This window comes from Spermophilus citellus (genome assembly GCF_964194105.1).
Source record: "Spermophilus citellus genome assembly, chromosome: 15".
Taxonomy (NCBI): domain Eukaryota; kingdom Metazoa; phylum Chordata; class Mammalia; order Rodentia; family Sciuridae; genus Spermophilus; species Spermophilus citellus.
This window is the reverse complement of record NC_138195.1, coordinates 62617219-62637860: the sequence shown is the minus strand read 5'-3', so window position 1 is coordinate 62637860 and position 20642 is coordinate 62617219. Positions and strand designations below refer to the sequence as shown.

Genomic DNA, 20642 nt, shown 5'->3' with positions numbered 1-20642 from the left:
ATGTGAGATTTAGTGTTCTCCCTATTGTAACACTAACCTCTTCTGTGTATTTGTGTGTGTGTGGGGGGGGGGCAGCGGGTAATGAGGATTGAACTTGGGCCCTCTACCACTGAATATATTCCTAGCTCTAAAAAGTTTCCCAAGTTGGCCTCAAATTTATGGTCCTCCTGCCTCAACTCCCCAAAGCGGTGATTATAGGCATGTGCCAGCATGTCTGGCTAACACCAACCTCTTGAATTTGGAAAAAAAAAAAAAAAAGTGTTACACAAATGATTTCACATAATTTCATTCAATTTTCAACTAAGGGAAAAAAACCCCACTATTTTCCCTTTTTGGTAAAGTATAACTATAATGTTTAAAAATTTATGAAACTACAAAGGATAAGAAGACAGGAAAAAATGTAGTGATGATAAATTTGGGACTAGTCTACATGTTTCCATTGTAGGTATGTTTGGTTTTCCTTTTTCTGGAATTAAATTATATTATTTATATTTCAAATCTAGAAACTTTAAGTTGGAGATGCTTATGTTTAAAAAAAAAACCTATTGCACTGATTAATTCAAAAACATTTTTTTTACTTTTCTTTAAAGGTACTTTATGAAGTCTGATTTTTCTTGTAGGATAAGGCTACAATTCCTTATTATTATTTTTTCTCCCAATTAATACAAGTTTTGACATTGATTTTCACTAGGGTAAATACAGTTCAATTCAATGAGACCATTCTCTTCCCCCCTTCATCCATTAAAAAGTTTGTGAAAATGGAAACTGCAAATTAAAGCTTATTATCTACTACACAATTTTTACTTAGTTAGATAAGTGGTTCCTATCAGAACTACAAACTTAAACTATGCTCAGAGATAAAGACTGTACAGTCAGCTACCAAAGATGGGTAAGGTCTCCAGTTTTTGAACAACAGGAATAGAATAGGGAAAATAATGAACTGAATCCATGGCAATAATACTCAAAACTATAATTTTATTCAGCTTTCAAACTGAATAACATTTGCTTAGCACTCTGACCCACTTCAGCTAAGCTGTTTTGGCCTTCATGCTACTTTCATTTTTCTTTTAAAATATGATCGTAGCCAGGTGTGGTGGCGCACGCCTGTAATCCCAGTGGCTCGGGAGGCTAAGGTAGGAGGACTTCGAGTTCAAAGCCTGCCTCAGCAATTTAGCAAAGTCCTAAGTAACTTAGCGAGACCCTGTCTCTAAATAAAAAATACAAAATAGGGCTGGGAATGTGGCTCAGTATAGAGTGCACCTGAGTTCAATCCCCAGTTCCCTCCCTCCACAAAAAAAGAGGGCTGGGGATGTGGCTCAGAGTTTAAGCGCCCCTGGGTTCAATCCTCAGTATCAAAAAACAAAACAAAAAAAAACCCAAAAACAACAACAAAAAAACAAAAACAAAAAAACAAAAACAAAAACAAAAAGCCAAAAACCCTTCAAAGTTCATCCCCTGCAAAGGAAAAAAGAGGTTATAAATTTCTGACCAAACTTTTAAGAGTTTCTCTTTTTTATTTTTTGTCCTTCTTCTCTCCAATGTCTCTCAAAGGTCAATGTGATTAATTCATAAGCATTACTTAAACTTGTTAGAAATGGGATTATCACACCCACCCCCCAAACCTACAGAATCAGAAACTCTTTAGATGCCTGACATTGTTTTAACAAGCATTTCTCAGGTGATCCTACATCTAAAGTTTCAGAGGTCCTGCTCTAAGTCTGTCTTCACTTTTTCATTATTTCTTCCCTTTGTAAGTCTTCTTAACTCTCCATAATATGAAAATGAAATTCCATTTTACTATAAAAATTTAAAATTTTATGAAACTAGAAAGGATATGAAGACAGGAAAAAACGTTTTAGGAAAGTGATATGATAAATTTGGGTTAAATACCACTTAACTATAAACAAAAACTATTTGATTTTTAAATTTAACAGCAAGTAAAATGCTTAAGGTTTTCTTTTTTTAAAAGGAAAAAATGCCAAACTAGTTTCTGGAAAAGATTGAGTTCAGGATATTCTAGCTGGTTCAAGAACCTGGACTTTGATTTTGAGTTTATATAAAACAGTCTTCCAGAAAAATTGACAAATACCCAGGTGTTAGTTTCTTCATTTATTTTTTATTTTATTTTTGTAATGCTGGGAATTGCTTTCAGGTCCTTGTCATGTTAGGCAAGTGATCTACCACTAAGCCATATCCCCAGCCTCTCTTTGTTTATTATCTTTAATCACAGACCTGATGGGGAATTGGAGATAACATATAAATATTTCGCTAGTAAAGCTGAGTTGAATTATACATTTGTTAGAGATTTTAGTAGTGATTTAGCAAGGGGTTTCCCCCACCCCTTGCTATTATATTCAGCACATGTGGAGGCTTTCCTATTATAGCATCTATTAGAAATTACATTAAATACTAAGTTAATCCAGACCTGCATAGTTGTCCTATGGTATTGATAAAGTCACCAAAGAAAATGTATCATGTACAATTCAGCAATACAGTAATTGTCAATACAGTTGAGAATAATAATGGTAGTTTCTAATACTCTAGAATTGGAACTTACCTGATATATTATATATAATCTCATCATTACTTGTAATATGAAACTGGCTTGAGCAGGACTCTACTTACTTGCTGACTACCAGACATTTCTAAACCAATTGGTGTTTGTGAGTTTTGAGAATCTACACTGAATTTTACTTTTGGAAAAATCTGTTTGTAAAAACCGAGTCTCTGAAAATGTAACTTTTCAAAAAATACTACCTAAACTAAAATAAAATGTAAACATGCCTGGTATGTGAGGTTTGTTTCAGTGATGTGTCTGGCCTCCCCGTATTAAGATATACTGCTGAATTAAAATTAGGCCCCTTACAGATTTTTTTTGTTACTTCTATCACTTGAATTTAAATTTATGTTAAAAGTAAAATAATGGGATGTGGCTCAAGAGGTAGCGCGCTCGCCTGGCATGTGTGCGGCCCAGGTTCGATCCTCAGCACCACATACAAAGATGTTGTGTCTGCTGAAAACTAAAAAAAATAAATATTAAAATTCTCTCTCTCCCTCTCTCTCTTAAAAAAAAAAAAAAGTAAAATAATAATGGGTTGATGGATGTAAAACAAGTCTTTTGAACCAGATTGCCTAGATTCAATCCTGGTTTACCACTTGTTATATGTTTAATGATAGAATCTCTTTCACAAAGTTGTTGTAAAGCCAAAGTTTGTTTATGTTTTGTGATGCTGGGGATTTAACCCAGGGCCTGGCACATGCTAAACAAGTGCTCTTATCATTGAGCTCTGGCCCCAACTGGGTTCAATGAAAACTTTAAGAGGGTTGGAAAATTTGGTAGGAAAAATATTAGATGTTTATTTTCACTAAACTGTAAATAAAATTTAGCTCTTTTCTTCAATGATGAATCAAGCAAACTATCTGCAGTACAGCAATTAGAAATTAGTACATGAAGCAACCAGAAATTTTCATATTATTTTACAGCTGCACAGATCCCAAAATAATACTTGGCCCATCATTAATTTGAAATCAGTTATTAGACTGATAAATCTTGTATTTGAATGTGTTACAACTCATATTACTATACAGATTTTTAATATTTTGATAGCTGTATTTTACTATAATTGGTTTAATTCCTAAGCATATATATTGTTTTATTCTTTCAAAAACATTCTGAGAAGGAACCCATAGGCTCAATCTGACTGCTAAAGGAGTTTTCAGGATAAAAATGGTTTGATTTTGCTGGGTGCAGTGGAGTATGTCTATAATCCTAGCAACTCTGGAGGCGGAGGCAGGAAGATTACAAATTCAAGGCCAGCTTCAGCAACTTACTAAAACCCTATTTCAAAATAAGTAATAAAAATAAAAAGGGCTGGGGATGTACCTCAGTAGTAGAGCATACCTGTGTCCAACCCTAGTACCATACCACCCCTTCCCCAAAAGGTTTTCATTTTAAGGTCCCCTACTTTAAAAAACTAAATATATGCTAAAGAAACTGCTTAAGAATTATCTGGCACACAAGTATAGTGGTGCATGGCTGTAATCCCAGCAATTGGGAGGCTAAGGCAGGAGAATCACAACAAGTTCAAGGCTAGCCTCAGCAACTTAGTGAGGCCCTTAGCAACTTAGTGAGATCCTGTCTCAAAAAATAAAAAGGGATGGGAATGTGACTAGGTGATTAATGCCTCTGGGTTTGCTCTCTGGTACAGGAAAAAAAAATTACCTAGCATATATATAATCTCCAAAAACACTGGCAATAACATTGATTATGATAGCAATGATCATGTCAACTTTACATCTATGCCTAGAATTTATGGATGCAATTTTCTTACCATTCTACTTGGCAACTTGGTATTCAGTGGAAAAAATCCTGGATTTTTTGTTATCTCCCAATTTTTCAACATGCCCCACCTAACATTACTTAAGATATTCATTCAAACTCTTTCAATGTATTTTTTTTCATTCTTCTTTCTTTCACTTGCTCTTCTAAATGCCCCCTGCTTGCTGATAAATACACCATTTACTCCCACACCATGCCATCCACCAAGTTGGAGCACAGTGGAGTAAAGGAAGATACACGAAGAATCATGATTAGCTTAGAGATCAAAGAACAAATCACTATTATTGTATGAAGATAAGAAAATAACTGGGCACAGTGACACATACTGTAATTCCACTGACTCAGGAGACTGAGGCAGGAAGATGGCAAGTTTGAGGCCAGCCTTAGCAATTTATCGAGATTCTGTCTCAAAATAAAAAATTGGCTAGGCCAGGTGGTGCATGCCTATGATCCCAATGGCTCAGGAAGCTGAGACTGGAGGACCAAAAGTTCAAAGCCAGCCTCAGCAACTTGCAAGGTCCTAAGCAACTTGGTGAGACCCTGTCTCTAGATAAAATACAAAATAGGCCTGGGGACATGACTCAGTGGTTAAGCAGCACTGGATTCAATCCCTGGTACCAAATAAATAAAACAAAAAATGGGACTGAGGGATATAGCTCAGTGGTGGGGCCCCTGGGTTCAATCTCCAGTACAAACAAAACAAAACAAATACATAAAAATAAAAACCCCAATAAACCCAACTAAAGGAGACATATCTAAAGAACATTATCCCTGCTGGACATGGTGGCACACACCTGTAATTCCAGCTGCTGCAGAGGCTGAGGTAGGAGGAATCTAAATTCGAGTTCAGTATAGCCTCAAGATATAGCCTTAATATTAAAAAAATAAAGGGCTGGGGTGTAGCTCAGTGATAGAGCACTTGCTTAGCATATGCCAGGCCCTGGGTTTGATCTGAGTACTGAAAAAAGATAAACAAGCAAAACATCTTTAGAATAAATGTATAGGCTTACTGATATTGCAAATATCACTAATGTGTATGTATAACCTGTCATCCTTTTATATTTTGGTGCTGGGGATTCAGCCCAGTGGCATTCTACCACTGCGCTACATCATACATCCCCAGTTCTTTCTTTCTTTTTTGAGACAGTGTCTTGCTATATTATTGAAGCTGGCCTTGAATTTGTAATCCTCCTGCCTCAGACTCCTGAACAGCTGGGATTATAGGCATGCGCCACTGAGCCTGCTATAATCCCTCTGAATAGCAAAGTTTATATATGTTTAAGGAATGTATACAGCTTGGTCACCTTAAATCTAAGATTATTTAATTTCTAATCAACTTGAGTATCTGTTGCCACAAGAAACAATATTTACAAAACTTATAGTCTAGTTAAGAAAAAAATGTACATACAAGGATCAAACAAGTCCACCACATAAAACATTAAATGCTAAGAAAAGGCATTAGAAATCATAAGTAATACAAAAATGTGATGAGAGTAAGAAATATAGGATAAAACCATTTAAGTCTCATGAATCTCATGTAAAGTAGATAACCATAGAGGAGCATACAAGCTGACTGGAAAGAAAAAGGATACTTAAGAAAAACAGCAATATACAAGATTAGAGATGGAAATAAGCATATGTTCATGGACCAATGTTGTTGGAGCAGAAAGGTTTTATTAATTCAGATACTACAGCCCCTCAGATATTACAGGCAGCCCATACCTGTAATCCCAGTCCTCCAGAGATTGAGGCAGGAGGATTATAAATTTGAGATGCATACAAGGTTTGTAAAACCTCAGATATTTAGTGAGACCCTGTCTTGAAAGAGAAAAAAAGGGGGGGGGGGCTGGGGGTGTAACACAGTGTTAGTGCACTCCTGGCTTAAATCCCCAGTACCATGTGCAAAAAAAGCAAGCTAGATATTACCAACCAGTAGGAAAAAGATAAATAAATAACAAAGACAATCTTACATCATAGGGTTCATTTGTGACTCAACCAGTTTATCTGATGAAGTTAATCATAACTTTTTTAAAGTATAAACACAAATGCTTGGGATTATTAATAAATAAAATTATTAATAAAACACCTCTTTACGGGCAAATAAATTAACTAAGGAAAACAAGTATGATTATCTAAAAAACAGCTGGCAGGAATGCCTTATCTCTGTAGACTCAAATTACAAGTGTTTATTTTAGATTATTAGAAAGATTTGGAAAATCACAGGCTCCTGCCCCAGAAATCACTGTGATAAACTGGAGTGTAGCATAATACATTCTAGAATACAGGAGAGAGGAACAAGCTTGAAATTGTTTCTGTTACATTATATATGGTGTTATAACAATGTACTTGCATGACTCCTTTAGGGAAAGAAAACTAGCAGTCCTTAAGTCAGAACAGACTTAGAGATGTGCACTCTGGATAATGCAAAGAAGGCCCTATTCAACAATGGAAAACATTGCACATTGCTTGTCTTATTCAGGATTAAAAAATTCACATCTCATGTATTCTGGAGCAGGAAATTATATTGTAGACCAAAAATCCCTTCCACGTTATTTGTCCAAGTAGAATGAAAGTTAAAGACTCTGAATCTATCAAAGAGATAGAATCACAATCATGACACATTACCAAAGTGCAAAGCTGAAGGAAAATATATCACAATGAAAGCAGTAACTTGTTGTGTGTATATTCATGTGTACCCTTTATTTCTGATCTTCACAACTCTGAAAACACAACTAGTTCTATCTTAAAGAAGGAAGTAAAAGCCTAAAAAAGTTAAGGGATCTGTTCAAGGCAACACAATAAACAGAGAGGCATGGATCCAACCCTAGGCCTCCAAAACACTGTTTTTTTTTTTAATTGTACCATGCTGCCATATGTGTATTCTGAGAAAAAAATTTCCATTTCTTAGAATATTACACCTAGTTCAAGAAATTATGTGTTTCATTTTTGCCAGGGTACTTTTAAGCAGCCATATGGAGCTTCCTCCAGAAATCCAAATTCCTTCCAGTTTACTCTGAAGTGCCATGTAAATATTATCAACTTCTATGTGAACTGTGGCATGTAGAATTAGAAAGCACCAGAGAGGAATTGCTACATAATCCTGGAGAACAGGGGAAAGTATTCTGGCTGAAATGGTCAGAAAAACTTTATAAAGTAGAACCTTTATAAATAAGGTTCTTTGAAGAATGGGTAGAACTTTGAAATAAGATGCTCAAAAAACCACCATGTGTTTGAAGAAAAGTGAGCAAACCAGTTGGCTTGGGCAAAAGACTTATAAGTCTTCATAAAGAGAAGAAAGGCATTTAAAGGTAGTCAATGCTAGCCATGTGCTCACGGAGATTGGACCTAGGGGCAATTATCACCAAGCTACATCCCCAATCCTTTTATTTTTAGACAGGGTCTTGCTAAATTGCTAAAGCTAGCCTTAAACTTGCAATCTTCCTGCCTCAGTCTCCCAAGTTGCTAGGATTACAGACATGTGCCACCATACCTGGCTGAATATCTTAGGGAGTATGATAAATAAATGTGAATAATGATGAGATAGTGGGACATCCTAAAGATTAGGCTAAAGAATTTGAATTTAATAAAATAAGAAAATACAGACGGTTTGGAGCAAATTAGATGATTTTTTTAAAAGTTGTTTCTACAAGATTATTCTAAGCACTGATAATGTCATAAAGAATGGAAAGAGCTGGGTGTGGTGGTATACCCTTTTAATCCCAATGACTCAAGAGGCTGGGGCATGATTGCAAGTTCAAGTCCAGCCTGAACAATCTAGCAAGACCTTGTTCCAAAATAAAATTCTAAAAAGGACATAGGGATGTAGCTCAGAAGCAGAATGCTTTGGGTTCAATACCAAGTCCTGAGAAGGAAAGAGAATGAGATGGACATGGAGAGGTAAAAGAAAAAACATACTGTGATTCAAAAGAACGTCTCCTGTGGCTGGGTGCGGTGGCACACTCCTGTAATCCCAGTGGCTGTGGAAGCTGAGGCAGGAGGACCCCAAGTTCAAAGCCAGCCTCAGCAACTGCAAGGCATTAAGCAACTCAGCAAGACCCTGTCTCTAAATAGAATACAAAATAGGGATGGGAATATGGCTCAGTGGTTTGAGTGCCCCTTGTGTTCAATCCTCAGCAAGCCCCCTCCCCAAAAAAAGAATGTCTCACATATACTGTCTGTGTGGTAAAATAGGAAAAGAAATATAGGCAGTTTCTGTTCTCAAAAGAATTTCCAGTTAAACACATGTGGAAATGGTGGTAGAGGGTGTGTTGTGTGTGGAATGCTTTAAGACATGTGATGTGAAAAAATAAATAAGGCCTGGGGATGTGATTCTGTGGCAGAACACTTAGCTAGCATGCACAAGGCTCCAGGTTCAATCCCCAGCATTGGGGGTGGGAGGGTGGTGGTACACACATGTACATATACAATGACATACTATAATAAATGAATAATGGTTCTATGGACACACATTATTATTAACTCTAAATGGGGTAGCTGCACGAGGCATCAATGTGATGATTTGAGCTAAATTCTAAAGACGTGGTAAGAAATGGCCAGGTGTTAAGAGGGAAGAAGGCATCCAAAACAAAACTGAGATGAAATAGCAAGATAAATTCAGGCGACAATGAAAATGCAAGGATACATTAGGCTTTTGAAAGTTTAGAGTTCTGTTCTTATCAGTGACAGAGACTGGTAGATTTTCAAATATGGAAATGGGATGATAATCATGTCTTGGCCAATTGTGGTGCTACTAAGCCAAAGTGAACAAAGAGAAAAACTGGTGCCAGGGTGGTGGGGTAGGGAACCTACACTATTTTGATAAGTGAGTAAATTTGGAAAGAAGAAAAAAAAAAAAAAAAAACAGGCTTAGGTTTTACAGCTGGTGAACTAGAAGAATGGCCATATCAAAGATTAAAAATTGAGAAGTAAAGATAAGTAAAAGTTGGGGAAGAATCAGTTTGTTTTAGATAAATGGTAATACTGGGGCTGGGGATGTGGCTCAAGTGGTAGCGTGCTTGCCTGGTGTGCGTGCGGCCCGGGTTCGATCCTCAGCACCACATACCAACAAAGATGTTGTGTCCGCCGAGAACTAAAAAATAAATATTAAAAAAAAAATTCATTCTCTCTCTCTCTCTCTCTCTCTCCTCTCTCACTCTCTCTTTAAAAAAAAATGGTAATACTGTATTATATACAAACAGAAATGTCCACTGGGTAGCTAGAAATGAGGTACTGAGTGGAATGAAGGAAAGAGGTCAGAAATAAAGATAGATCTGAGAACTCACTCAAATAGAGATAGAAGCAAGATAGTATACCTTTTCAGAAAGATAAATGCAAAGGACTGAGCCACACTTAAGAATTAAAGAAAAGGTGAGACAAGAAGAAAAAGCAAAAGAAACAGAATGGTATAATAAAACATAGTTTCAAGAAGTAAAAGGAAGCCAGCCATGATGAAGCAAACCTAGCTACCTAAGAGGCCAAGGCAGGAGGATCACAAGTTTGAGGCCAGCCTAGACAACTCAATGAAACCCATTCTCAAAAATAAAAACAGTTGGGGATGTAGCTCAGTATTTGAGTGCCCCTGAGTTCAATATCCAGTACTGGGACAGGGGAATGGGGAGGAGGTGCTATCAGCTTCATTTCTATTACATACATGTCAAGGATGTGAGGACAAATAAAAAATCTTCACTATACTGATTTAAGAAATTATTGGTGACCTTTGGGATACATTAGTACAGCTAAGGACAGGAAAGGGAAATGAAAGTCAAATTATACAGAGATAAGATGAAACAATAACCTAAATGTCTTAACAGGGAAATGGATTAAGGGAAAAAAATGGCATGCTAATACTTTTATATACAAAAGTATTTATCAGAAGACTGGAGAATAAAAATTGACTTTATGATATTAGAGCGGGGTTGAGAAGACTTGAGAATAGGGATAGTGGTCAATGGAGTTTTTATAGGTAATGTTTCTACTTTTTACTCATAGATGGAAGTAAATATAATGAACTAATGGTTTTCAATTCCAGGTATTGGTCTGTAATTGTCAAAATGAGATGGTGATATGACTGAGGAAAAAAAATGTCACCTAACAAAGAGAATGTGAAGTTGTTCTAATGGAAACTAAGACACAGTTACCCATACAAAGCAAAAAAAGATTTAACGCTTCCATCAACATAGTGTTCCTGGCCTCTAATGGAATATACATCTGTGGAAAATAATATGCTCAAAGAGTGAGGATTTTTATTCACTTTGCCATTGTGGGAGTAGACCATACTCCCCGCTCTTTCTCCTATCTGAATGTTCGAGGGACACTCTAGATACATTCCTGGCGTTATTTGTTAAAAGCAAGTAAGTGATACAAAACAACCTCAACAAATTCTTGATGGCTTATTGTGAGATGGGGGAAGCAAAAGTCCAGTTTCCAGAAATATCTCTAAGCAGGCCCAGACTTCAAATCTGAGATCCACTCCTACAGGATTTTTTTTTTTTTAAAAAAAAACAATATTCCTTGTATTGTCTTTATACATTTAATTGAAATTTAAGAGAAAAATGAGAACATAGGTGGTGATAAAGCAATATATAATATACTTCAGCTGACCAAGTTTCCAAGGGTCTGATACTAAGGGTTTAAGCTCATGAGTGGTTACAATTTCAGTTTACTCCGATGTTCCATGTAAATATTATCAACTTCTATGTGAACTGTGGCATGTAGAATTAGAAGGCCCCCAAATTTTTCATGGCTCTAGAAAAATCACTTCCTTTCCAACTATTCTCAAACAATTGTTCACCCACAAGAATTTACAAAGTTTGATAAACAAGTGGATTTGGAAAGAAGAAAGTAAAAAATAAAAGAAAAAAAGACATTTAATGATCAAGATGGGGAGAAGCTAAATTCACAAAAAGTTCTGGGCCCTAACAGGCTGACGTATTTTGGTCTGTTGGGCCTATCAGCTTTCCTCAAATGAGGCATGTTGAGTATCTTTGAGTTCGGTTTTTATGTAGGGCCAGTGCAGACTAAGATGATAGTAAATATGAAGGAGATGGAGGGAAATTGCCACACTGGTTACGGTAGTCATAAGTACTTTCTGTCTGCCTAACATATATGAATAGTGTTTTATAACGATGCTTGGTCTTCTTTAATACAATCCTATGGGAAAGGATATTTCCATTTTATAAATTAGGCTACGAAGCCTCAGAATACAAAATCCAACCTATTCAAATAGTTATCAAGTGACAAAATTACAAGCTAGTTTCACTAAATAATACTACCTCATATTGTGAAATTATCCCTTAGGGTTTAGGGCAATTGTTTTTACACACATCAGAAACATCTAGAAGGCCTCTGAAAATACAGATGCCCTGGCCCTGTACTCCAGAAATTTGTGATCTCACTGGTCTTGAACAGGGTCCAAGCATCGATCCATAGTTTTAGATGTTCCTCAGGTGATTCTAATGTAGAATTAGGTTGCAAACTACTGACTAGGCAATACATCTTCTAAAGTCATGTTAAGTAAGAATCTACCTTTAGGGCAGGGAATGTAGCTCAGTGGTAGAGCACTTGCCAAGGATGTGGGAGTCCCGAGTTCAACCCCCAGCAGTGCAAAAAAACAGAACTAACTTATTGTATGCCCAAAAGGCAAAAATGTGAGTGTTACAGTCACCTGCTTCATGGCAGTCAGAATTTCTGTTACTGTGAAGTTTGAAATGCTTCATTAGCACTACTTGACTTTTTGCTTTTATGGAAATCTGTAAAAATTGTATGAAAAGCCAGGACAGCTTTTGGATAAGAATTTTTCTAAAAGTTACCACATAAAAGTAAAAATGAAAGGATTCTTAGAGGAAAAAAAATTCATTACAAAATATCCTGCAACAGACCAAGGTCTCATTTGATGGCAGGAGACAGCCTCTGGCATATTTTAGTATGCCATAATTTAGTGTGCTAAATTACAATGAAGGGAAAACATGGTAAATGATCAGATCCCTAAACAATTTGGAAAACTGACATAAAAATTCATCCAACAAAAACTTCCTGAATGGGGCTGGGGTTGTGGCTCAGTGGTAGAGCGCTTGCCTAGTGCATGTGAGGCACTGGGTTGGATCCTCAGTACCAAATCAAACTGAAACAAAGATATTGTGTGTCCATCTACAACTAAAAAATAAATATAAAAAAACCCCAACTTCCTGATTACCTGCTGAATACTGTTCAGCAGGTCTCTTTTAAGATTTAAAATAACAACGAATAAGTTTTGCATTATAAAAAAAGTGGTGCACAGAACAACTGTTGGAATGTTGATCTGAAACAAGGGCTGCACAATTCCCAGTCATCCCAACTGAAAAAAAGTCAGTGACATAATTTCTATCAACTTAGATGTCTCAAAATTCTAAGCTCCAAAGGAAATGCCTGTCACTCCGGGAGGTGCATTACTCTTGGTGATTTTTGTTCTGGGTGTGGCAGACCCAAACAACTTTAACAGGGTATAATCTCAATTAAGGGAGGATCTTCATTCAACACCTTACAATTGGACCTTTACTCAGCACAAAAAAGCTGTACCACCTGCTGAACAAGGTGGCCAGTGATGTCCACTGAGCTCTGTAAGCAACCACAAACATTATGAACTGGCTTGTTCAATTGGGCCGCGACAGGAAGCAAGACTTGGCTAGGAGAAAAACTGGATTTAGTCTCCAAAAACTCTGGTAGAACCCACTGACTAGAATTTGAACAGCAGAGGGCGGTGCAGCCGACTTCACCAAGCAGTTTTTACTGATTGGAGCCCCCCAGGAATGGGACACTGGCCCCGGTAAAAGCTGAAACTTTCTCAGAGAACTCAACGATCATCAAGTGTGCTAAGTGTTTGGTGTTAGACTCATGTGGCTGTTTTCCATAACCTCTACTCTGGTATGACCGTTAAGACTCCCTTGCGGATACTCTGACCTAAGTTTGGGGGTGGGGATGGGATGGGATGGGATGGGGGAGGGAGAGAGGAGTGAAATCAGCCTATCAGGCTTTCCAAAAGAATGCTTATCCTTGGTTTTTGAAAAGAGGCTTAAAATGATAAGGGGCTCACTCCCCAGAACGATAATCTGGTGGTTCTTCCCAGGGACCGCTGACAAACACTTTACAACATAGTTGCAGGGAGTGGAGATGGTTTAAGAAAAAGAAACTAATTCTATGGGTTTACACCAGCACCTTTCGTTTCAAAACGCTATTCCAACAAAACTAGAAGCCACTCTTTAACTAAGTTTCTAAATCTATGACCCAGGCCTCTTGCTCTGGCCTCCCGCAAGTGCAGACTCCAAACTTTCTGCGCCCCTCACCGCCAACCAGCCGTGGAACTCTTCCCCGTACACCGGGCTCAACTCACCAAGAGCCTCGAGGCCCAGCGCCGGTGGGGTCAGAGCGAGGGTCGCGGGCCCCGTCCGCCCCCCAAAGCACCCTGTACCTGTCCAGCATCTGCTGTAAGGCTTGGTCCGGCATCTTCCGCGGAGCCGGCGCACTTGGCGCTCCCCAGCGGACCGGGTCGGTGCCCGGCCCAGGGACAATAGCACTGAGAGGCGGCGGAGTAGGCCTCAGTCCCGCGGCAGCCGCGGACCCGCCACCCAGCCTCCCGGGGCGGCTCCGCAAGGCCGGCGGCAGCGGCGCGCGGCCAGCGGGCGTCCGGAGGAGGTGGTGGGCAGCGAGGAGGAGGAGCCTGGGGCGGGGAGGCGGCGAACGCGGCCCGGGTTCCTGCCCGTCGGCCAGGGGTTCCGGTCCATGGACCACGGGCGCCGAGCTGCTGCCGGCGGAGGAGCTACCTCTGTGAGGTAAGAGTCGCCGCCTCCGTGCGCGCCGGGGTCACGACGCAGGGCGGCCCAGAGCAGCCTGGGAGATGTAGTCCTCGGACCGTCCCCGCTAGAGGCTGCACAGCCCGCCCGGACCACCGCCGCCGCCCGGCCGGCGCCCTCCCGTTTCCTTCCTCCAGGGGGAAAAATGTCCTTCGGGCCGCTTTCCGGGAAGCAGCAGGATGTGCCGCTCCACTGTCAGTAGCAACAAGGTCAGTCCTCCCTGCCTGTTTCTTTTCCCCTCAGCTCTCGCTCTCAGGTGGGACGGAGCCAGGTGAGGGGAAGGGGCTGAAGGGCCATTTCTCGTCAAGGTCCTCAGTCCCGGTTGTGGCGTCGGGGCGGGCCGGGGCGGCGGGGGGAAGCCCCCCGCTCTGGAGCCAGCCTCTCCCACGTCAGAGCCGGTTTGGAGGGAGTTACACAACCCCGGCAAGGGTCGGATGCTTCAGTGCGTGAGGTTATTCCCAAGGGGCGGTGGGTAGGGGCTGCCGCGACCCGACCGTTTCCACCCGAGCGTCGGTGTGTTTTGAGGGTGGGGGGAGAAAAGACGATTCTCTCCTCTGGGAGCCTTCTCAAATGCGCCTTCAATGAGCTTTCAAGGGCTCGCCGACGGTCTCCAAATGGAACACGTTCGTGAATAAACAGCGCTTGCTTACTCAGCTGTGGGTTGTCAGGGATGTTTGTTTCTCTTTCTGCTGCTGGTCACTGTTAACCATTTCTTGTCTCCTTGACACCTCTAAGCAGGTGGATGGCGGGGAGGGGATAAAAAGAGAGAAGTCACAAATCACTCGATGGGCTATTCTCTGACGTTCTAGGAATAGCTTTGGTGGGAGGGGAAGAGCAGTTGACCAAAGCGAATGCGTATTTTGGGCTACCTGTGGCGTTCTTTAGTGGTGTGATTGGCAGGACATTTCATAGCTTTTGCCTTGACTGTGCCTAATTTTTGCTGCAAGATGTTGGCTTTTTCTTTAAATGAAAATGTGTTTTTCACGTTCTTATTTAATGTAGAATTTTATAATCAGGTCTTAATTAATGTGTTCGAGGTTTGCTCTCTGAATATATTTGCAGTAGAGTGTACATTGCCAGAATAAATAAATAAATAACATATGACTAGAAGTTTATTTGTTCCCCAATTTCTGAAATATGCTTTTATGAAAGCATATTTCAGCATATGCTTTTATGAGTTTGGGGTATTATAATTAATGTTCATCTTTTCATCTTTTTCTCAAGCCCACCCTAGAGAAGGAAAATAAGTGTTTAATCAGGATATATAATATTTAAATATTAAAATAAGTGTTTAATCAGGATATATAATATTTAATTTTTTTTCTTACTTTCTCATTTTTCCTCCTTCTCCTTTTTCTGTTTTTGTTTTTTTTCCATTTTCTTATTTGATACAGAGTCTAAGTTGCCTTGGCTGGCTGGAACATTTAATCCTCCTGCCTCAGTCTCCTAAGTAGCTAGGCTTACAGGTATACACCACTGCGTCCACCTAAAATTTTAGATTCTTATTTTTTTTGTTCCTTGTTGTGTGTAAGCCCTCCTCTGCTGTGTTTATCTCTTAAGCAGTTGTCAGCCATAAGGATTTGTATATAGACATCTGACTTAAAAACAGAATTTAACCTAGTGCATTGATTAGACTAGTGCAGACTCCATTTAGCTTGATGATTTACACTAAAAGGAATTTCATCCCAAAATTTCTATTTGACCCTACATTAGAAAATACAATATAATTATGCTAATAGAAAGCCTGTGCAGATTGGCCTTATTATACCAAAAATGAATTTTATATTTGCATTTTTATGAAAAGTCAGTTTCCCCAGCTATTTCAAAAACTCCTTGAAGTAGAAAAAAAATCTGTTATAGGGTGTTGAGGGTGTAGCTGAGTGGTAGAGTACTTGGCTAGCATATATAAAGCCCTGGATTTGCTTTCCCCAGCATCCCCTCCCTCCAATTCTGTTATTCACATCCAAGACATGAAAATTCAAATCCATCAACTGATAAATGGATAAGATACATGTAGTATAGCAATATAATATAATATTGTTTAGACAATAACAAGGAATGAAGTTCTGATGCATTCTATAACCAAGATGTTCATGGCATCATTATTCCTAACATCCAAGACATGAAAATTAGCCCCTGTCAGTTGATTCATGTCTGTAATCCCAGCTACTTGGGAGGGAGGCAGGAAGATCATAAGTTGATGGCCAGCCTGGGTAATCTAGGGAGAAATTATATATACATATATGTGCATGTGCATAGGTATATTTTTAAAGGACTGGGGATGTAGATAAGGGGTTGATAAGTGTAGATAAGTGGTACTCACTTGCCTAGCTTGTATGAGGCCTTTGGAATCCATGGCACTTCAAAAAATAATAATAAGAGTGAATGATCAGCTCTGACATAGTAATTTCATGTCTAAAGATCTCTCAGGAGAAATGAAAACATATATCTACACAAAGATTTGTTTGTGAATGTTCATGGCATCATTATTCCTGACATCCAAGATATGAAAATTCAAATCCATCAACTGATAAATGGATAAGCTGCATGTAGTGTAGCAATATAATATAATATTGTTTAGACAATAACAAGGAATGAAGTTCTGATGCATTCTATAACCAAAAAACAAACAAACAAACTTGAAAAACATTATGCTAAGAGAAAGGATTTAGCCACAAAGAAGACATATTGTCTGATTCCATTTATACAAAATGTCAAAAATAGGCAAATCTAGCTGGTCATGGTGGCTTGGGAGGCTGAGGTAGGAGGATCGAGAGTTCAAAGCCAGCCTCAGTAAAAGTGAGATACTGAGCAACTTGGTGAGGCTCTGTTTCTAAATAAAATACAAAATAGGGGTGGGGATGTGGCTCCATGATTGAGTGCCTCTGAGTTCAATCCCTGGTACAAAAAAAAAAAAAAAAAAAAGGTAAATCTAGCCAGATTTATGCCTGTAATCCCACCAGCTCGGGAGACTGAAGCAGGAGGGTTGTAAATTCTAGGCTATCCTGCTCAATTTAGGCAAAATCCTATCTCCAAATAAAAAATTAGAAGGTGGGGTGATATTGGCCAAACAATATCATTATATTGTGTATATGTTTGAATATGTAATAACAAATCCCATCAATATATACCACTGTAATGCACCAATTTTTAAAATATGGAAAAAAGTGAGAATTACTGAGGGTGTAACTTCATGGTAGAGAAGCCATGGGTTCAATTCCCAGTACAAAAAAAAAAAAAGTAAATCCATAGAGACAGAAAGCAGATTAGTGCTTCTATAGGGCTGGATCGGTTGGGGAGATATGGGCAATGACTGTTAATGAATTTCCTTTTAGGATGATGTAAAGGTTATACAATTAGATAGTGGTGATGTTTACATAAATTGGTAAATTATATCATATTTAAGATAAAGCAAAAGAAACTTTTGGTGATGGTGACTTTGTAAATATAAATCCCCAAACCATTGAATCATACATTAAAGATGGGCAAGCCAGGCTCAGTGGCTGGCTCCAATAATCCCAGCTACTCAGGAAGCTGAGGCAGGGATTACTTAAACACAATTTGAGCCCAGCCTGGACAACATAGTGAGACCTTGTCTCTGAATGAAAATAAGCTGGGGGGCATGGTGTATACCTGTAATCCCAAAGGCATGGGAGGCTGATGAAGGAAGATCACCAAGTTTGAGGCCAGCCTCACAACTTAGTGAGACTCTGTATCAAAAAAGGGTTAGGGATATAAATTAGTGGTAAAGTGCTCCTGGCTTAAGTCCCAGTACCCACCCCTACAAAGAAAGCAATGGGGATATAAGTCAGGGGTAAAATACTCCTGTCTTCTATACCTAGTACTGCTAAATAAATACAGGGTGAGTTTTATAGGACAAAAATTACATCTTAATAAAGCTGTTGAAAGTAATTAGATTCACATAAAATGCTTATGAGGACACATAAAAAGAAGTTGATAAACATAACTAGTAATTATTATTATACTTTGTATTTTTATTAGTATAGGCAAAAAAATCATGATTGATAATGAAGTAAATGAAATCAATCCTTGCATTTGAGATGGGTAGGTAACACATATAGCCTGAATTTCAATATTGTCTGTCAACTTTATCTTCTATGACACTTGCATTTTCCAATAAGACTTTAGAGATTTGGAATTATAACTTTTCTGATATTCAAGGGAAAAGTATTAATTATGTAAATTGAATTTGAGCAATTGGGTACAGTGTTGCATGCCTGTAATCCTGCTACTACAGAGGCTGAGGGAAGGATTGCAATTTTTTTTTTTTTTTAAAGAAAGAGTGAGAGAGAGAGTGAGAGAAAGAGAGAGAATTTTTTAATATTTATTTTTTAGTTCTCGGCAGACACAACATCTTTGTTTGTATGTGGTGCTGAGGATCGAACCCAGGCCACACGCATGCCAGGCAAGCACGCTACCGCTTGAGCCACATCCCCAGCCCGGAAAGATTGCAAATTTAAGGCCAGCCTGGGCAATACTGAGAGACCCAGTATCAAAAATAAAATAAAGCCGGGCGCTTTGGTGCACGCCTTTGATCCCAGAGGCCGGGGAGGCTGAGACAGGAGGATTTTGAGTTCAAAGCCAGCCTCAGTAACGGTGAGGCGCTAAGTAACCGAGTGAGAACCTGTCTCTAAATAAAATACAAAATAGGGCTGGGGGTATGACTCAGTGGTCATGTGCCCCTGAGTTCCATCTACCCTACCAAAAAATAAATAAAATAAAAAGTACTGGGGGTATAATCCAGTAGTAGAGCATTCATATGTAAGGTTCAATCTCCAATACAAAAAAAATAAAGTTTTACTTTAATATTCTTCCAGGACCTTTGATTTGAACTGTCTACCAAAAGGGGCCCTGAAGATATTCAATACAGAAATACTATAATATATTTAAGGCACCCTCCAAGGAGAATTGTCAGTGACCAAATTTGGTAATAAACTTCAAGCTGAGTACTTTTTGCAGGCTATAGAAAGTTCTTCCTTAATTCCTTTAGCAGATGTTTTCAGAAAATTTATGATGGATTTGGGTACTTTAGTAGCAAATTAAACTGTAACTACCCTTTAGGAACCCTAAAAAAGTTTGTATTTAGAAAAATACATATGAAATATTATATAATGATAAAATGGCAGCATATGAGAAAGTGCCAAATCAATGGTATACAAAATGATGTAGAAGTTCAGAGGAGACTCGTTTGGGCTGGCATGTTGAGACGAACATCCTCATCTCCAGGAGAAGGATTATAGAACTTATTGAATTTCTGGAAAGATTAAAAAATTCATTCAAATTGTTCAGTACAAGGCCAAACATATGGTTAGGAACTCAGTTGATGTTAACTCTTAATTATTATTACTGAGAGTAAAGATGTTGTGCAGGATTGAAAATAGAAGTTAGGCCTGCATTAGTCTCAGTTAACTTGGCCATGGTCTGTAAGCATTTTCATAAGTTTATTTTATTACTCTAGTAGTTCTTGAAGATCCTTAGATACACTAAGGACATTTTTGGGAAGACTTTGATCCTTAATATGTATTTTACTGGTTTAGCATCTATAGAATTACTTTTTTTTTTTAAAGAGAGAGTGAGAGAGGAGAGAGAGAGAGAGAGAGAGAGAGAGAGAAAATTTTTTAATATTTATTTTTTAGTTCTCGGCAGACACAACATCTTTGTTGGTATGTGGTGCTGAGGATTGAACCCAGGCCGCACGCATGCCAGGAGAGCGCGCTACCGCTTGAGCCACATCCCCAGCCCTATAGAATTACTTTGAATTGGCTTTGTTTTCTTATTCTAGTTAGAGACTTCACTGGCCACTCACAGAGGATGGTGTAAAAGTCTATTTAGAATGAAATCTATTCATCTTCATTTGTATCCTAAAGGATAGAATTCTGTCTGCATGCACGCACGCACACACACACACACACACTCTCTCTCTCTCTCTCTCTCTCTCTCTCTCTCTCTCTCTCTAATTGGGGAAATATTTGCAGAAGATAAATAATTTTACAAATAGTCATCATTGACCAATTTGCTTTCTCTTAAATATGGTTGAAGATTCTTTCTAGGTTTTGTTTCCCTGGGATATGCAGCAGTGTGTCAAAGGGCAAGGAAAAAAAAATCACAATAACATGTCATATTTCCCTTTCTGTGGCTTGTTCTTGGAGTATCAATTATATGCAAAAATGTATATATACAAAATTATTTTCCATTTTAAACAAACATGGACCAGATATGGAGGTGCACACCTGTAATCCCAGTTACTCAGGAGGCTGATAAAGAAGGATCTAAGTTTGAGGCCCACCTCAACAATTTAGTGAGCCCATCAGCAATTTAGCAAGATCCTGTTTCAAAAAATGAAAAGAACTCGGGAGATGTGGCTCATTGGTAAGGTGCCTGGGTTCAATTCCTAGTTCCAAAACAAATAAACAAAAAAACCATAGATTTCATATAGCTTCAATTCTCAAAATGTAGTA

At 38.6% G+C, this 20642-nt stretch overlaps 2 protein-coding genes across 5 annotated transcripts in view; one reads left to right on the top strand and one right to left on the bottom strand.

Annotated features, from left to right (window-relative positions):
• Positions 1-13913, bottom strand: part of MARCHF5 (membrane associated ring-CH-type finger 5) — a 36539-nt gene extending 22626 nt beyond the window's left edge. The window contains exon 1 of the mRNA XM_081268703.1: positions 13782-13913. Coding sequence (XP_081124829.1) covers positions 13782-13816 — 35 coding nt within the window. The 5' untranslated portion in view covers positions 13817-13913. The remainder of the gene's footprint in view (positions 1-13781) is intronic.
• A 318-nt stretch (positions 13914-14231) lies between these two features.
• The window catches only part of CPEB3 (cytoplasmic polyadenylation element binding protein 3), a 188704-nt gene continuing 182293 nt past the window's right edge, over positions 14232-20642 (top strand). For all 4 annotated transcript variants that reach the window (XM_081268702.1, XM_081268701.1, XM_081268700.1 and 1 more), the window contains exon 1: positions 14232-14372. The gene's annotated coding sequence lies outside the window, so the exon portion shown is untranslated. The remainder of the gene's footprint in view (positions 14373-20642) is intronic.